This window comes from Drosophila pseudoobscura, chromosome 4 (assembly GCF_009870125.1).
Source record: "Drosophila pseudoobscura strain MV-25-SWS-2005 chromosome 4, UCI_Dpse_MV25, whole genome shotgun sequence".
Taxonomy (NCBI): Eukaryota; Metazoa; Arthropoda; class Insecta; order Diptera; family Drosophilidae; genus Drosophila; species Drosophila pseudoobscura.
The window spans coordinates 10,487,850-10,502,444 of record NC_046681.1 but is presented as its reverse complement, the minus strand read 5'-3'; the positions used below and the strand labels follow the sequence as shown (position 1 = coordinate 10,502,444).

The window sequence follows — 14,595 nt, the reverse complement described above, 5'->3', positions numbered from 1 at the left end:
CCATTCAGGCTATCAGTACCATACCCAAGCAGCTCCTTTCGTTCTTGTATCCCCCCTAGCAGGTCACTGCATGGCTAATTGGGTTGGCATCACACCACTCCTGCTATGCATGCTCCAGCTCGTGGTCATTCCATACAGTTCCACTGGACAGCGCGTGATTTTTTGGACATTTCGGCAAGCTCAGCAGAATGCATCGATGGATGACGGACGACTGACGACGACGATGATTGCCGAGATGGGAGGAGGGTTGGTTCATTGAAAGACGACACCCAATGCCGAGAATACAGAAAAAAGCAGTACTCGTACCGCACCAGATACCTTCCAGAATGTTGTTAAATGCTGAACGAAGACCAAAAACGAGTGGAGTGGAGCTCCTATTCCGTATTCGAACTATGTTATTTGAAAGCGTATTTTCAGAATTTCTTGATGTTTATATAGTAGAATGATTCGACGGTTCACTGAGACGATTTTGTCTTGTTTTTCATTCATTTTATTATTGTTTCGTTCCTTTTTGCTTTTGTGTTATTTACGAACATTCGGGTTTAGACACAAATACAAATACATACATAGTTTTTTTTCCTTTTTTTTGTTGATTCTTTTAAAAAACTACTACAAAAATTGTTTGTTGTTGTTGTTGTTGTTGTGGTTGTTGCTTTTGCTGTTAGCGCTTAAAGATCTACAACATATAGCCTTATGATCTATAACATATAGCATTCTAAATGGCATACATATTTAATGGGCATGTATGCGGGTTATACTCGTACAGATACACATATACATATACATATATATCAATATACTATATATATATTCATATAAAAAAATACAACAAATTTGCAATTCGTTTCACATTTAGTTTTTATCATTCCTTTTTATTTTCTTCGTTTCGTTTTGTTTCCTTCTCTGTATTCTGTTCTCTGTTTTCTGTTCTCTTTTTAACTTTTGTTTGTATTCCTCTTCTGCTCTGAATGAAAATCGCAAAGACAGAATTGGAGAGTCACAAACAACCGAAAAATTCACAAATATTTCCATCTAACATTGAAGGGGGCGGGGGAAGGGTATGGTATGGTATGGTATGGCAAAAAAAACGTCATCATCATTTATCAGCATGATTGATTGCGCATCAATCATGATTAGAACACATCTAATCTGGTTCTTCTACGTATTGGTATTTGTTTCTTTTTTTGTGTGTTTGTTGAAACGTAATTTTTGTATGTTTTGTTAAAAAACTAATTTTAAAACTTATAAATACTACAACGTACGAGATCCGATCCGCCGAAATCTCATAGAATTTAAGCAAAATTTAATGAAACACAAATTACAAATTAAATAAATTAAACGTAAATTAAGAGTTACATATAGGCATAAGGTATATAGAGAATAACTTTTTTAATATATACTATATATACTATAAAGAGAAATATTTGAAAGACGCTCGTGTGTTTTGTGTGTGGGTGTGTGTGTGTGATCGATTCGATTACGATTTCGATTAGCCAAGGGGAGAATGTATGATCGATTCGATTCGATTCGATTTCGAAAGCGAAGCGAAAGGAGAAATAGAATGCAATGCATAACAGGAAGCACGAAAGAGGTGATCCAATTCGAGTTCGAACGAACATTAAGGGTGGCACAAGAGAACATAAGTTTTGGGGGCCAGGCCGAAGTCTGTATACCCTTTCCCAGCCATCACAAACGGGGGAACAACAACGGGTGGCTATATAACTTGCCATTATATAGAAATTGCACTCAAATTGTGTGTGTGTGTGTCTGTGTGTATGTGTATCTTTTGGACATAACAGAAATTGCACTCAAATATAAATCTATCTTTTAAAAACTTTGTACTTAAAAGTACTCAAGCAGCGGTTTTTTTTTTGCCGATTGCACTGTTTTTTTTGTTGCTTTTTGTTGTTGTTCCTCTGGGTGCCTTTTTTTACATTTGTATTCTTTTGTTTTGTTTCTGAATCTTTTCCTGTGTGGGGTTTGTGTGGGTGTGTTCTTATTTAAAAAAAAAAATAATATATATTTATATATATATGTATTCATAATGTTTAAAGGAAATTACTATTTTAGCAACAATCGAGTGATCACATCGTTTAAACATACGTAAACTTTACTTAAAACTACATCAAAATCAATCATAATATAACAACAAATATTAGAGGGCCCATGGCCCAGCGGGCACAGGCTGTGAGGAGGTGGCGGGGGAGGGAGTGCTGGTCAAGGTCTATAAGGTTATCAAAACCGTAACCTGATTTCAAAAATGTCTCTCTCTCTGTGTTCTTTGTTTCCGCAGCAAGTACTATATTTACATTAACACGCGACAAAATGGTTTGAAGAAATATCGTAGAATTTCTTCGGATATCTCCTAGAGGGGGTCACCTCCCCAACATGCATACATACCTACTGTATAAATATATATAACCCTCCCACTCGATGATGACGGCAACGCGCAGCGTGATAACAATGTAATTAAGGAGCAGGAAAGGGTGTGGTTTGTAGCAGGGACATGTAGTGGGGGCAGGTGAGGGGTTACAACAGATACAACAGATGCTTGACGTATCAATTATCACGCGAAATGCAGTATTACAAAAAATGGATATACACATACGTATATGTATATATAAAGTTTAAACAACATCAATATGATCACCAAAACATTGTTATTATTCTGGAGCATGGGTTTTCCGTTCTTTCTTTTTTGGGGGATGGTCCCCGAAGCAGTTGTACTGCAACGCCATCCCATCCATCACACGACAACAAAATATTTATATACGAAATATATATATACATATATATATATATATATATATATATATATATATATCGTATATATACATATATACACATATATATATATATATATATATCGAATATACACATAGAGATAGAGAGATATATAGCTTTATAGCGGAGCGCGAGAGGTTAGAGAGAGATATAGAGATAGATATAGATACGATAGCTAGCCTGTGAGGTTAAGGGCTTTGTGTGTTTGTGTGTGTGTGTGTGTGTGTGTGGGGGCGTGTCTACTGCGATGTGCTAAAATTTGATGGCGAAATTGAGGCCGGTGGCGTCTCCGTTTCCCCACCATCCACCTGATCCTGATCAGAACGTGCCCTGGGCGTCGGTATGGGCGCACTGCTGGTGCTGGTGCTGCTGCTGCCCAGCGATGTCTGTGCCGAAGCCGCCGCCGCCTCTGCCTCTTGCTCTCGTTCCATCTCCAGCTCTTCGAGTATCTGGGCCCTGTTCTGCTCCCAGTAGTACACAGGCAGTCGCAGCGTCGTGGTCAGCGTGTCGTTGTGCTCCTCCAGCGAATTTGTGGCATAGTGCTCCACGAGCTTCTTAAGCGTGGGATAGATGTTGTAGGGTGCCGCAAAACCAAAGCCACTCTCCGTCTCATAGATGATGCAATGCTGAACATTGCCCTTGCACACAATCGACAGCGCATAGTGGCCGGCATTGCGGGCACGGATGAGGAAGGTTCCAGAGGGTGAGCCGCGGAGCAGCTCCTCGGCATCACGACGCGTTGCATCCTTCAGGAACCAGTAGGACTCGTTCCTGTGTGGCAAATTCAAGACACTCTCGTACTGTTGCCGCCAGTTCGCGAAACCCATCTCGAGTATGGCATTCAGATCGTCATCCGTGAGATTGAATCCTTTCAGGCGCCTAAGAAACCAAGAGAGAGATAGGAGAAGGGAGGAGTTAGAGAGATTGTTTGAATATAGTTTTAGAGATAGTGATCTAATATTATAGATTCGAAGATTACAAAGGAAAATCGCCAATAAAATGTCTATAAAGCACTTGTCAATTATTAAGATTATTATCCTCAAGAAAACCTATACCATTTCTATAATTTTTGTATGTGTTTTATGGATATATTTTCTTCTAAATGATATAATCTACTATTTTGTATATCAATGCTCCATAAAAAGAAATAATCCTTCTTTTTGATGTAGATCGAAGATACTTCATATCAGGATTAACAGAATCTTTCTTCCATAAGCACGATCTTCCAAACGATTTCTGGAGGCTCACTCGATCGTAAGTTTTCTGATATCTCTGTATATAATTTACTTCATTTTTGTTTATACTTCAAGAATATTTGATCGAAATATCACTTCTTCGAGGGTTGTGCTAATTCAACAAACACTAATTGAGGAATAATTCTGTCTTTAGCCTACTGTCGCTCTTTATAGGAAGATGGCGGCAGAAATTTCAACTGGATTCGAAACTGCGGCGATAAATGTTGGGATGAATAACGCTGCCGCCGTTAAGTCTACGCTCGTCTAGACCTCTGGGTTTCGGCTGGGGCTTTGTTCTTTGCTAACGCAACGGTGGTGCGCGGCTCCTATCGGCACTAAGTGATTCACGCAAGAGATAAGCGATAGGTGGACTAGGTTCCATCATATCAAAAATATCTTCTGGAGCGACTAAATCAAGAATCGGAAACGAACCCCAAAGAACGATGGAGATTAATATTGGGTGACTATTGAATCTACTATCTAATGATGCAGCCCAGTCGAATTCCCAGTCCCAGACCCAGCCAAGTGGTCTGCCCTCCCCCCTCAACCGAAGTTTTTTTTTCTTATCGCCATTGACGGTCCCTAATCTTTGTTTCTTATCGTTTTCTTTTGCAAAAAAAAGCACATTATACATTTGGTTCAATATATTTATGTACATGAATGTGTCTTCCCTATGTAAGTAGTACATAAGAGACAGCACTTGGCAAACTTTTAAAGCCTGATAAGGAAAGCTATCTTTAGCAAAATGTCACTCGGCTCTATTACCTTATCTAACAGTCAGAGACTGCCTCTTTTTTTGGGCTAGTCATTCGTTCATTTGTCCGGGCCACAGTCTAAGTAATGCCCATAGAAATGATGACGTACTACACTGTAAAGTTAACGACTGTTGCTATGTATTATTAAATTCAAGAATTAGTTGAATCCAAGAGAAGTGGACAAGTGTTTCTAATCGTAAACTAATAAAGATAGCAAATTGGTTTCGAATAAATAGGCAAGGAAGGTTTTCGTACAAATATCTAATGGAAATGGAGATATTTCGATTAAAATTTAGTTGGAAAAAGGGTTGTTTCAAGATTAACTACGGATATGTATTAGAATCTTAAGATGTACTATGTAGATCCATTGGAATATCATAAAGGGATGTGTGCATGGAAAGAAACTGTAAGATCGAGTGAAAGGATTGGAAAAAGAGGAGTATTTTCATTAAAGACAGACTCTGTTTATGGGGTAAATTATAAAAACCTCAATAAAATGCTCTGGAAATTTTCCATAAATTCTTCCTTATATAAAAAACCTCGACCTTGACTACAATCCTGTAAATATGTGCAAGTTATTGCGATAAAAGGGCTCTCCTTTAAAAAAAAAAAAAAACAATTGCCATTTATGATAAATACGACCTTGATGTGAGAAAGAGGAAAAAAAAAGAAAGAAGAGTCTATACTTGTACATATGTATATGTATTATATATTATCATTTTATATGGTCAAGCGATAAAGGGTTCCCGCAAAGAAATTGGAATCCAAGAGACTTTCTAATCAAATGAATGATAAGAGAGGGGACTAGACTCCTCCCCAAGGTAAATTGGGATTTTCCGCCCCAAAGCGAGGGGTCGCTATGCGATAGGAGACACCGATATACTCGCTTAGCGGACCCGACTAAAGATATATACAATATATACATATAAAGAGGGGTTTCCAGCTAAAGGCTCTCCAGGCACGTAGACCCCATGCATGGCTATAGCGCTGTTGCTGTTGCTGCTGGCGTGGCCAAAAACCAAAGCCAAACCAAACAATGTTATGCCATTATCATCGGTATCGGTCAGACTTTTGGGACTGGCTGACTGGCTGACTGGCTAGCTGCCGGCCGCCGGCTGTTCGAAATGAGCGAACGTCTGTCTGTCGACTGCTGCCGCGTGTAAAATGAGCCAGAACCGAGCGTCCGACCGATGAATTTTGTGCATTTACATTCCCTCAGTGGCTGGCGAAAACTGCAAACTGCAGTGCATGTTACCGCCGAGTGCACAGGCCAGCCCGGGCCAGGCCAGGCCAGAGACAGCAACACACAGACAGACAGAGACTCAGAGGTACAGACAATCGAATAGAAGAGGTCTTCTATGACTGTGTCTGTCAGTCTGTCGCCTGGTTGCTGGCTCCACTGCGCCACGCTAATCAGCAAACCACTTGGAAAGAGCTTACACATTAAATGACGTCAGCGTGTTCGGGTTGAAGCATTTTAGCACTTACTCAATATATTTGTCCTTGCGCAACTGCAGCATCTGCAGCTCGGGCTTGGTGGCATTGATCTGACGCTCGAGCAGCAGCTCCTCCTTCTTCTTGCACTCCATGTAGTGGTTCAGCTGTTGCATCTTCTCCTGCATGACTTCGAGTAGAGCGAGGAGATGGGCCTGGTTCTCCTGGAGGCTCTGTCGGGTATTGGCATTGTTGCTGCAGGCCGAAGCGGAGGTCCCAGCCGTACCAGCGGCCGTCCCGAGTGCTGATGCTCCTCCGCTTTCAGGGGCACTGCTCTCTGCGGCGGCGGGTGTCTTCATCACCGATTCGTTGAGTTTGATTTGATCGCGAAATATCTTCTCGGCATTCCCAAACACGCCCTGATGGAGCTTCTTTTCCTGCAGCTCCTCCCGAATGGCATTGAAGGAGTTCTTCTTCTGATCGAGGTTCTGTTCCAGCTGCTGCAGCATCTGCGATGTGCGTATAAACTCGTTGCTCAGCAGTCCAAGATCCCCATGTGGATGGGCGTCATCCTCCTCGTAGGTTCGCACAATCGGATGGCTCAGCATTATGTCCAGCGTCTTGTTGTACATATTCAGGGAGTTGGCCTTGTAAAAGTTGACCATATCCACCACCGAATTGAACAGTTTCTTCTCAATGAACCCGTACATGCCATTGATGTGGCAGATCTTTATCAGCTTCTCGTTTCCGTCCTTCATCAGTGTCAGTGTGTATTCCCCCTTCTTGGAGAGCGCATCGCGCACCAGGAAGCTGCCATCGGGCATTCCGTGCAGTATATTCTTTGCCTCCTCGCGTGTGATTTGCCCCCAATACCAGGGCGCCATGCGAAGTTCGTCCTCGTAGGGATCGACCAGCGATCCGGGAGCCTGGGGCCGCATCGTCGAGTAATGCAGCGGCGAGGGTTGCACTGCAGCGAAAAAGATAAAAGCATATAATTGTAAGGTTGTAAGGAAAAATTGACAAAAGATTGAAAAGTTAACATTCAATTCGATAGAATGAACTCTGAGCAGAAGTTAAGAGATCTTCAACACAAAATACAATCTACAGAAATCTACAGATCTCAAAACACGAACTCTTCAAATCATATTACGGGGTTTCAACCCAAAAGACTACACTTCACAATCCACAAAAGATATCTCCAACCAAACTCTCTCTCCCTCTCTCTCTAAGCAAATGAGATCTCAGCCCCAAAAACCTCTCACAGATAGTACGATATGCAATAGTACGCTACACATGTAAGCGACTATAGTGGCGTCCCGGCTCTCGCTTGTTGCCAAGCGCTCTCGCTCTGGCCATGCCGTCCGTGCCATCTTGAGCAACCCTGAAGCGAGGGGGGGGCGACGATGATTTAGGTACTCACTTGTGTTGGCTGTTTTATTTGTCTCTGGGTGGGAGGAGGGGGAAAGAAGCAGGAGGAGGTTAACTGGCGGCGGCTTAGTTTCGATTATTGAATTTAGATTCGTGTATTTTCTTGTGGTGTGTTAATTTCACGCTTATAGCTCGCCACACTACCACTACCGGAGCAGCACACACATCTTTCTATTCTCGATTTCGCGATTCGGACTGAGGGGAGACACACACGCGCACACATACACCACCACACACTAATACTACGGCAATACGACACAGGTTAAAATAATGGTTGATGTACAGGATTCGTATGGTTTTGAGTTTGGTTTTTCGACTATTGTGTCCAATTTCGCTACTTCAGTGCTTTGGGTATGGCCGGGTTTGTGGGGTTAACTTAAAACATTTTTATACGGCACTTTTGGACGACAAAAAAAGTAATCACAATCGCACGCGGACTTATCGATCAGTGTGGCCAGTGTTATCGATTCCCACAGAAATATACCGAAACACACCGTCTCATTATCAAAATATACCGTAAATATACCGATATATAAATGGGCACACCATTTTTTTCAGAAGAAATCGTGCGGTGCTGTTCAACGTGTGGAAAATAGTAGACATATCAGAGGACTGTACAACACTTGGGCGGAATATTCAAATGGAATCTCGTTCTTTGACTCATTTATTTTACATTCAAAAACTTATTTTAGAGCTAAGCTACAGCATATATTGTAGTAAGAAAATAAGGATTTTGCGGATGGAGCCCTACTCCAGCCATCTGCGTAAATCAATTATGCAGACACTCCAGTTTTGTAATTAATTTCTTTAGTTAGTTGTAGTTATAGTCGATCTGCGTTTTAGGCGTTGCGATTTCTAAGGTAATGTTTAGCGTTAATTTTTGTTTGTTTTTGTGTTTGCCCTCCTCTTTATAAATTGGTAAACGATAGTTTAGTTATGAGGCTTGCGCCATAATGGTGCAGTAAGGTTCGTATAATGCGTATTATTGGTTTTCTTTTCTTTCTTCTCCTGAATGTTTATCAATATGTTTTGTTTGTTTGTATGTGTATATGGAGTGCCTAATGTATCTGAATGATGCCTGATTCCAGCAGCTTCATTATCTTATCGGCGATTGCAGGATTCTGCAAGTGTCTGTAAAAAAAATATCAATTAGGAAAAGCTACTCGTTAACAATTTTGTGATAAATCGAAAACTTACTCTTTCACAGCATTTGGATCGTTCTGCATCTGTTCGAGGATCATGCGCATGGCCGGGTCTTTGAGGATCTGCTGAATTTCGGGATCCGACATGGCATTCTTGAGCACCTCTTGGGGATTGCGTTGAAAGTTCATCGAGCTCTGACGGTAGCCCTCGATGGCCTCGGCATTGTTAGGGTCGAGTTCCAGCGCCTTCTGGTAGGCAGCCGAAGCCTTAGAGGTCTGCTGCATGCCTTGTAGAATTTTTCCCTTGCGTATGTACCCCTTAATAAACTTCTCGTCCAGCTTGATGCAAGTCTCGCAATCCTTGAGACCCAGATCAAAGGCGGCCAGCTTCGTGTAGCAGGCAGCACGATTACTATACAGCTTAGGATCGTCGGGATTGCGCTTGATGGCCTCCGAGTAGTGCTTGACGGCATTGCTGTAGTCACCCTTCTTGAAGAAGTGATTGCCCTGCTCCTTCTCCTCCTCGGCCTTCTCAGGATTGATGTAGGCCTGACGCTCCTGCTCCTTGATTTTGGCCTCCATCTCGCTGAGCGACGTCTTGATCTCCGGCGTCCGATGCTCGGACATGGCCTTCTCAAAATAGATCTTGGCCTGCTTGTAGTTCTCAAGCTTGCGATAGGTGTTGCCGATGCGGGCAAACGATTTGGCAATCAATTTGAAATCGGATCGGTTTTCACGGCCCACCTCGATGCCTTTCTCGCACTGCTTAATGCACTCCTCGTACTCCTTGCGCTCAAAGTACACCGCAGCAATGTTGTTGTAGAACGTGATGTCTGTGGGATCATGTTCGATGGCAGCATTGTAGTGCTTGAGAGCATCATCAAATTCCTTCTTCTTGTACGCCGCATTGCCCAGCTCCTTCTCCAGCTTGGCAAAGTACTTCTTTTTTTCATCCTCGCTCATATCCTCCACCCTAGGCTCGGCTGGCTTTGCCGGCTCGGCAGTTCTACGTGGTGGCGAGGGGGCCCGGCGTGCTCGCGGCATCTGTGGATCAATGTCCATTGGAATGTCGCCCTGCGACTGCATATAGCTAAGCACTGAGGCGGTGATCTCTTGACGGCCCTGCAGCAGAACTGCATTTGTGGGATCGTACTTGAGGCCTATGCGAGTGGAAGGAGGACGGGGGCGGTCGAGGGGAAGTCAAAGTGAGGTTATGTTGAGGCCAGACGAGATGATTCAACCACTTACCCTCGTTGAACGCCTCGAAGGCCTTCATGAAGTCATGCAGGCCAGCTGCGGCGGCACCCTTGCGCGAGTATCCCTTCGGCCAGGTGGGATTCAGGGCGATGGTTTGTTCGGCGTCCTTCAAAGCCTCAGCAAATTTCCCTGCCTTGGCATAGGCGGCCGACCGGTTACTGAACAGAACATGGTTTTGGCTGTCCAGGGCAATGGCTTCTGTGTAGGCTGCAACAGCCTCGTCAAATTTTTCGGCATTCAGGGCAGTGTTGCCCTTTTCCTTGAGTTCATTCACCTGCTAATGGCCCAAGGGCTGTAAAAAGGATGTTCTCCTTTGTCCTGTTACTCCACCTACCTGTTCCATTCTTTTCACCGCTGATGTAATGTTATTAATGCGCTTCTTTTTTTTTTAACTTGTTGGAACACGCTGTTTCGTTTCGGCCGAAATTTCACGAAAATTCACAAAAAATGCCGACTTTTCTAGAAGCTATGCACCCTTCCTTTTTCCGAATATACCTTGAAAGCAAAATCAGTGTGACCGTCTGACCCTTGCCCTCAGAAATACCTCAGCAGTTTCAGTATCTCTACGTTTTTTTTACTAAACTTTTTACTAAAACGTTTTTGTAGACAAGGTCCAATAAAAGCAAGTATTTAAAATAAGACAGTCAAGTAAAAACTTGATTCATTAACGGCCTAAAATTATGTGGGCAGAACTAAGGGTTTTAGTTAGCCAGAATATTTCGACGGAATATCAGATACGAGAAATATGTATGATGGAACTTGAATTCGTCAGTATATTTACGGTATATTTCGAAAATGAGACGGTATATCTCGGTATATTTCTGACAGTAAGGCCGTATGTCTAGTTGAATTCGGTCACACTGCAGACGCTGTTTTTTTACGTGCGGCAGGCGAAAATTTGGAAAAACTGGCGAAAAAAATACACAAAAGGAGGAAAGAACTTAAATTGTCTCGCGTCAATCAACCATAGCTCGAATTGAAGCACACCAGTTTTCCAGAAGCAGTTTCGTTTCAGCTCCACTGTAATGGCGGAGTATTTGGCATCCATTTTTGGCACGGAAAAGGACAAGTAAGTCAGCATGGTTCCGCTTCTGCTGTACCTGGTGTTTTGACTAATTGACGCTTGCAATTGCAGAGTAAATTGCTCGTTCTACTTTAAAATTGGCGCCTGCCGTCATGGAGACCGATGCTCCCGCATACACAACAAGCCGACATTTTCGCAAACAGTTCTCCTACAGAATCTGTACGTTAATCCGCAGAACTCGGCCAAATCGGCGGACGGGTCACATTTGGTGGCCAATGTATCAGACGAGGAAATGCAGGAGCATTATGACAACTTCTTCGAAGACGTTTTCGTTGAATGCGAGGACAAGTACGGAGAGATCGAGGAGATGAATGTGTGTGACAATCTGGGCGACCATTTGGTAGGCAATGTCTACATCAAATTCCGGAACGAGGCCGATGCAGAAAAGGCGGCAAACGATTTGAATAATCGCTGGTTCGGTGGCCGTCCTGTCTACTCGGAATTGTCGCCGGTGACCGATTTCCGTGAAGCCTGCTGCAGACAGTACGAAATGGGAGAGTGCACACGTTCCGGATTCTGCAACTTCATGCATTTGAAGCCCATCTCAAGGGAACTGCGAAGGTATCTATATTCTCGGCGCCGGCGTGCCCGCTCCCGTTCCCGCTCGCCACGTTCTCGTCGCTCCCGCAGTCGGGGGTCACGTTCACCCCGCCGACGTCGTGATGGCAACGATGGAGTTGGCGGAGGCCACTACGAGCAGCGCGATAGAGCTGCCAATGAAGGACGAGGCATGGATCGTGGTGGAAACGATCGGGGTGGCAATGATCGAGGGGGCAACGACAGAGGCGGCAATGATCGAGGTCGCAAAGGCGGTGGCGGCGGTGGAGGTGGTGGAGGCGGCGGCGGCGGTGGTGGTGGTGGTGGTGGTCGTTATTAGTCTTCTAGACTTTCTTCAGCATCATGTTGCAAACGGCAATGCAATGGACAACGGGAAAACGGACATGAGTCGCCAATTCGTGTATTTTATTTCGACGTTCAGTTTCCTTCTGATTGTTTTTTATTTAGAAGAAAGGGGTCTTCACCACCTATGTACAAACCCCCTGCTAAATACTTTATCGAGCGCCCATTAGGATTGTAATTACTATACACACATTCGTAATAATAAAAATTGAGTAAATACTATATACAAAAACAAAACAAATGCACCATCTGGTGTGTATTCCGTTTCTCTTACTGCACTGCATGTACTTAATCGTATGCAAAATTTTGGACTATATAGAATTTTTAACTCAATCTGTGGGCTGGCTGGGTGGCACTTCCTGAGCGGCGGGATGAGCTTTAAGATTTGATGCAGGACTCTTGGGCTGTTTCTCCACCTGCGCCGGCTGCGATTCTGCCGGAGACGACTGTGCCTGCGGCTCTGGTGACGCCGAAGAAGCCTCCAGTGCCTTCAGTTGCTTTGTCATATCAATTTGTTGCTGCAGCGTATATCTGTTTTCATGTTTACGCCTCTGCTGCTGCTCCACGTCGCGTATAACACCCTCGTGTAGTTTGAGACTGGAACGGAATGCAATCATTGGTTATCTTATATGTTCATTCATGAATTTGGTCCACTTACCGGTCTTCGGATTGTTTATAATGCACATAACCTATTATGGCGCTGGAAACGGTCACCGCCACGCCCAGGGTAACTCTTGAGGTCAGCGACATTTTTACAATTATTTTACTTGTAAAGCCCACAATTCTAATTTTGTTTGTTTGTTAAAAGTTTGAACAGATTGAATTGAACAGTTTATAGAGTAATTACGACATGACTTTGAAAGTAAAATACCAGCCAGTGTGACCGTACACGTTAACACGTACACCGTTCTAGTCTAAGAGGACCTATGAAGTACCAGAGTAACCGTAACAAACTATTTCCCGGTCCTGTGGACCTCACCTCCCATGTGTACGATATTCTTAAATTTATCCACGTTACAGATGCGGAAAAATTTACCGACACACGGGCGTGGTAGGAATGGGAACTAATGATGGGCGGACTATCCGAATCTTCAAGATTTTCTTCACAAATAAAATCATATTGTTTGTCTACATATATAGAAATGTAGATCGAGTAAATGTGAGCTTAAGGCTAATGTCCCTGTCCAGGACAGTCCCTTCTGAGGAGTTCTTCTGTGGAACCCTCACAATGACGCTCTTGACCTCCGTGTAGTTGGAGAGTGCATACTTCCCGTTCTCGTCCGAAGGAAGCCTGGCCAGCCAGGGCATTGTAGTGCCGGCACGCAGGCAACCGACAAATTAGTTGGCATAGTCCAGATCCTTGGTGAAGAGAGCGGCGGCAAGGACGTACTCCGAGTTGTTGGCACGTTCGATGACCCCGTCGAGCTTCTTGAATCGAATCAGCTGCTGGACGGGCCCGAATATCTTCTCGCGGGCAATGGGCATGTTGTCTCGGACATCGGCGAACACCGTTGGCTGGACAAAGTAGCCGGGAAGGCCTTCGAGACGGCTACCGCCGGCCACCAGATTGGCGCCCTGCTGGATCATGCCAAGGATCTTATCCATCTGCTCCTGGTTGATCTGGGAATCCTGCTCGGTGTTCAGATCTAAGGGTTGTCCACGGTCCTCTTCTTGGCACGCCCTGAACTGCGCTCCACGAACTCGTCGTAGATCTTATCCTCCACAAAGGTGCGAGAGCCGGCACAGCAGCACTGGCCCATGTTGAACAAGAGGCCGAATTGGGCCGTCTCCACGGATAGAGTCAGAAAGGATAATGTTGGGGGACTTTCCGCCCAACTCCAGGGTCACGCGCTTCAGGTTCGTGTGGCCGGATGCCAGTTGGATGAGCTTGGCTAGGGCAGCGCCGGCCACATTGACTGCTCAGCTGGCTTTAAGAAGATGGTGTTGCCGGTAGCCAGTGTGGGTCCCAGCTTCCAGGCCTTCATCAGAATGGGGAAGTTCCAGCGTTCAGTCGGCAAAATAGCGCAGATTCTTGATGGCCGTTGGGAGATCCATATCCAGCGTTGGTCTTCTCTGTGGTCGGATTGTTCCTCCGGGGTGGTCTGGGGCCTGAGGCAGCGCGGAATACTGCGCCAAAGGGCGCCACGGGAATATCTCCCCCACAAATCCAATTGAGATGGCAGTGCTTCGATAAGTCGCGACAGCTGCTCGCTGGTGGTGGCAGTTTCTCAATATCGATTGTGTTATTGATGAACAATTAATACCGATGGTTTCATATCGATGGTTTTATATCGATGAGTATCGATATTTACCGCAAACCATCCATCGACTTAGCCCGCGCACTTTGAACTATTCAAACTAGAAATGGCACTGCCTTGGCTATTTTCCTTATCTCTGGCTTTGACGCAATGACTAAAATATTATCTAAATATTGTATGTTATCGTGTTGGCTGATTTCTAACGCTGATATTGCTGCATGATGCTCCTCAGTTTGTTTGCCTGCTGTGGAAATAAGCTGATGAGCTGCCATAGTATGTGTCTCTACTGGTTGCGATTCATTCAGATTATTGGCCATT

The 14,595-nt window shown here is 44.3% G+C and overlaps 4 protein-coding genes and 1 pseudogene across 6 annotated transcripts; 1 reads left to right on the top strand and 4 right to left on the bottom strand.

Annotated features, from left to right (window-relative positions):
• Nucleotides 1-2,885: 2,885 nt before the first annotated feature.
• Nucleotides 2,886-8,125, bottom strand: Pi3K21B (phosphatidylinositol 3-kinase regulatory subunit alpha). 2 transcript variants are annotated; one of them, XM_001357415.4, is made up of 3 exons: nt 7,629-8,125; nt 6,263-7,175; nt 2,886-3,663 (listed from the first exon to the last, which is right to left on the bottom strand). In XM_001357415.4, coding segments are annotated over exons 1-3 (1,554 nt in total). In that variant the 5' UTR covers nt 7,630-8,125; the 3' UTR covers nt 2,886-3,023. The 2 variants fall into 2 exon arrangements, with proteins under 2 accessions (XP_001357451.4, XP_033235274.1); XM_033379383.1 differs by lacking the exons at nt 6,263-7,175; nt 7,629-8,125 and adding an exon at nt 4,072-4,091.
• A 157-nt stretch (nt 8,126-8,282) lies between these two features.
• Stip1 (Stress-induced phosphoprotein 1) lies at nt 8,283-10,532 on the bottom strand. Of its 2 annotated transcripts, none has more exons than XM_015180054.2 (4): nt 10,370-10,532; nt 10,027-10,312; nt 8,834-9,938; nt 8,283-8,767 (listed from the first exon to the last, which is right to left on the bottom strand). In XM_015180054.2, exons 1-4 carry the CDS (start codon nt 10,376-10,378, stop codon nt 8,695-8,697), a joined length of 1,473 nt encoding a protein of 490 aa, XP_015035540.1. In that variant the 5' UTR covers nt 10,379-10,532; the 3' UTR covers nt 8,283-8,694. The 2 variants fall into 2 exon arrangements, with proteins under 2 accessions (XP_015035540.1, XP_001357452.1); XM_001357416.3 differs by having other exon boundaries at nt 10,027-10,309.
• Nucleotides 10,533-10,867: 335 nt separating this feature from the next.
• Nucleotides 10,868-12,241, top strand: U2af38 (U2 small nuclear riboprotein auxiliary factor 38). The gene is made up of 2 exons (XM_033379384.1): nt 10,868-11,104; nt 11,171-12,241. The coding sequence occupies exons 1-2, from the start codon at nt 11,061-11,063 to the stop codon at nt 11,994-11,996; spliced, it is 870 nt and encodes a 289-aa protein (XP_033235275.1). The 5' UTR covers nt 10,868-11,060; the 3' UTR covers nt 11,997-12,241.
• A 2-nt stretch (nt 12,242-12,243) lies between these two features.
• Nucleotides 12,244-12,903, bottom strand: LOC4817835 (protein PET117 homolog, mitochondrial). Its single transcript, XM_001357418.4, has 2 exons — nt 12,678-12,903; nt 12,244-12,616 (listed from the first exon to the last, which is right to left on the bottom strand). Exons 1-2 carry the CDS (start codon nt 12,767-12,769, stop codon nt 12,349-12,351), a joined length of 360 nt encoding a protein of 119 aa, XP_001357454.3. The 5' UTR covers nt 12,770-12,903; the 3' UTR covers nt 12,244-12,348.
• LOC26532355 (aldehyde dehydrogenase, mitochondrial-like) lies at nt 12,777-14,341 on the bottom strand (annotated as a pseudogene).
• Nucleotides 14,342-14,595: the final 254 nt, after the last annotated feature.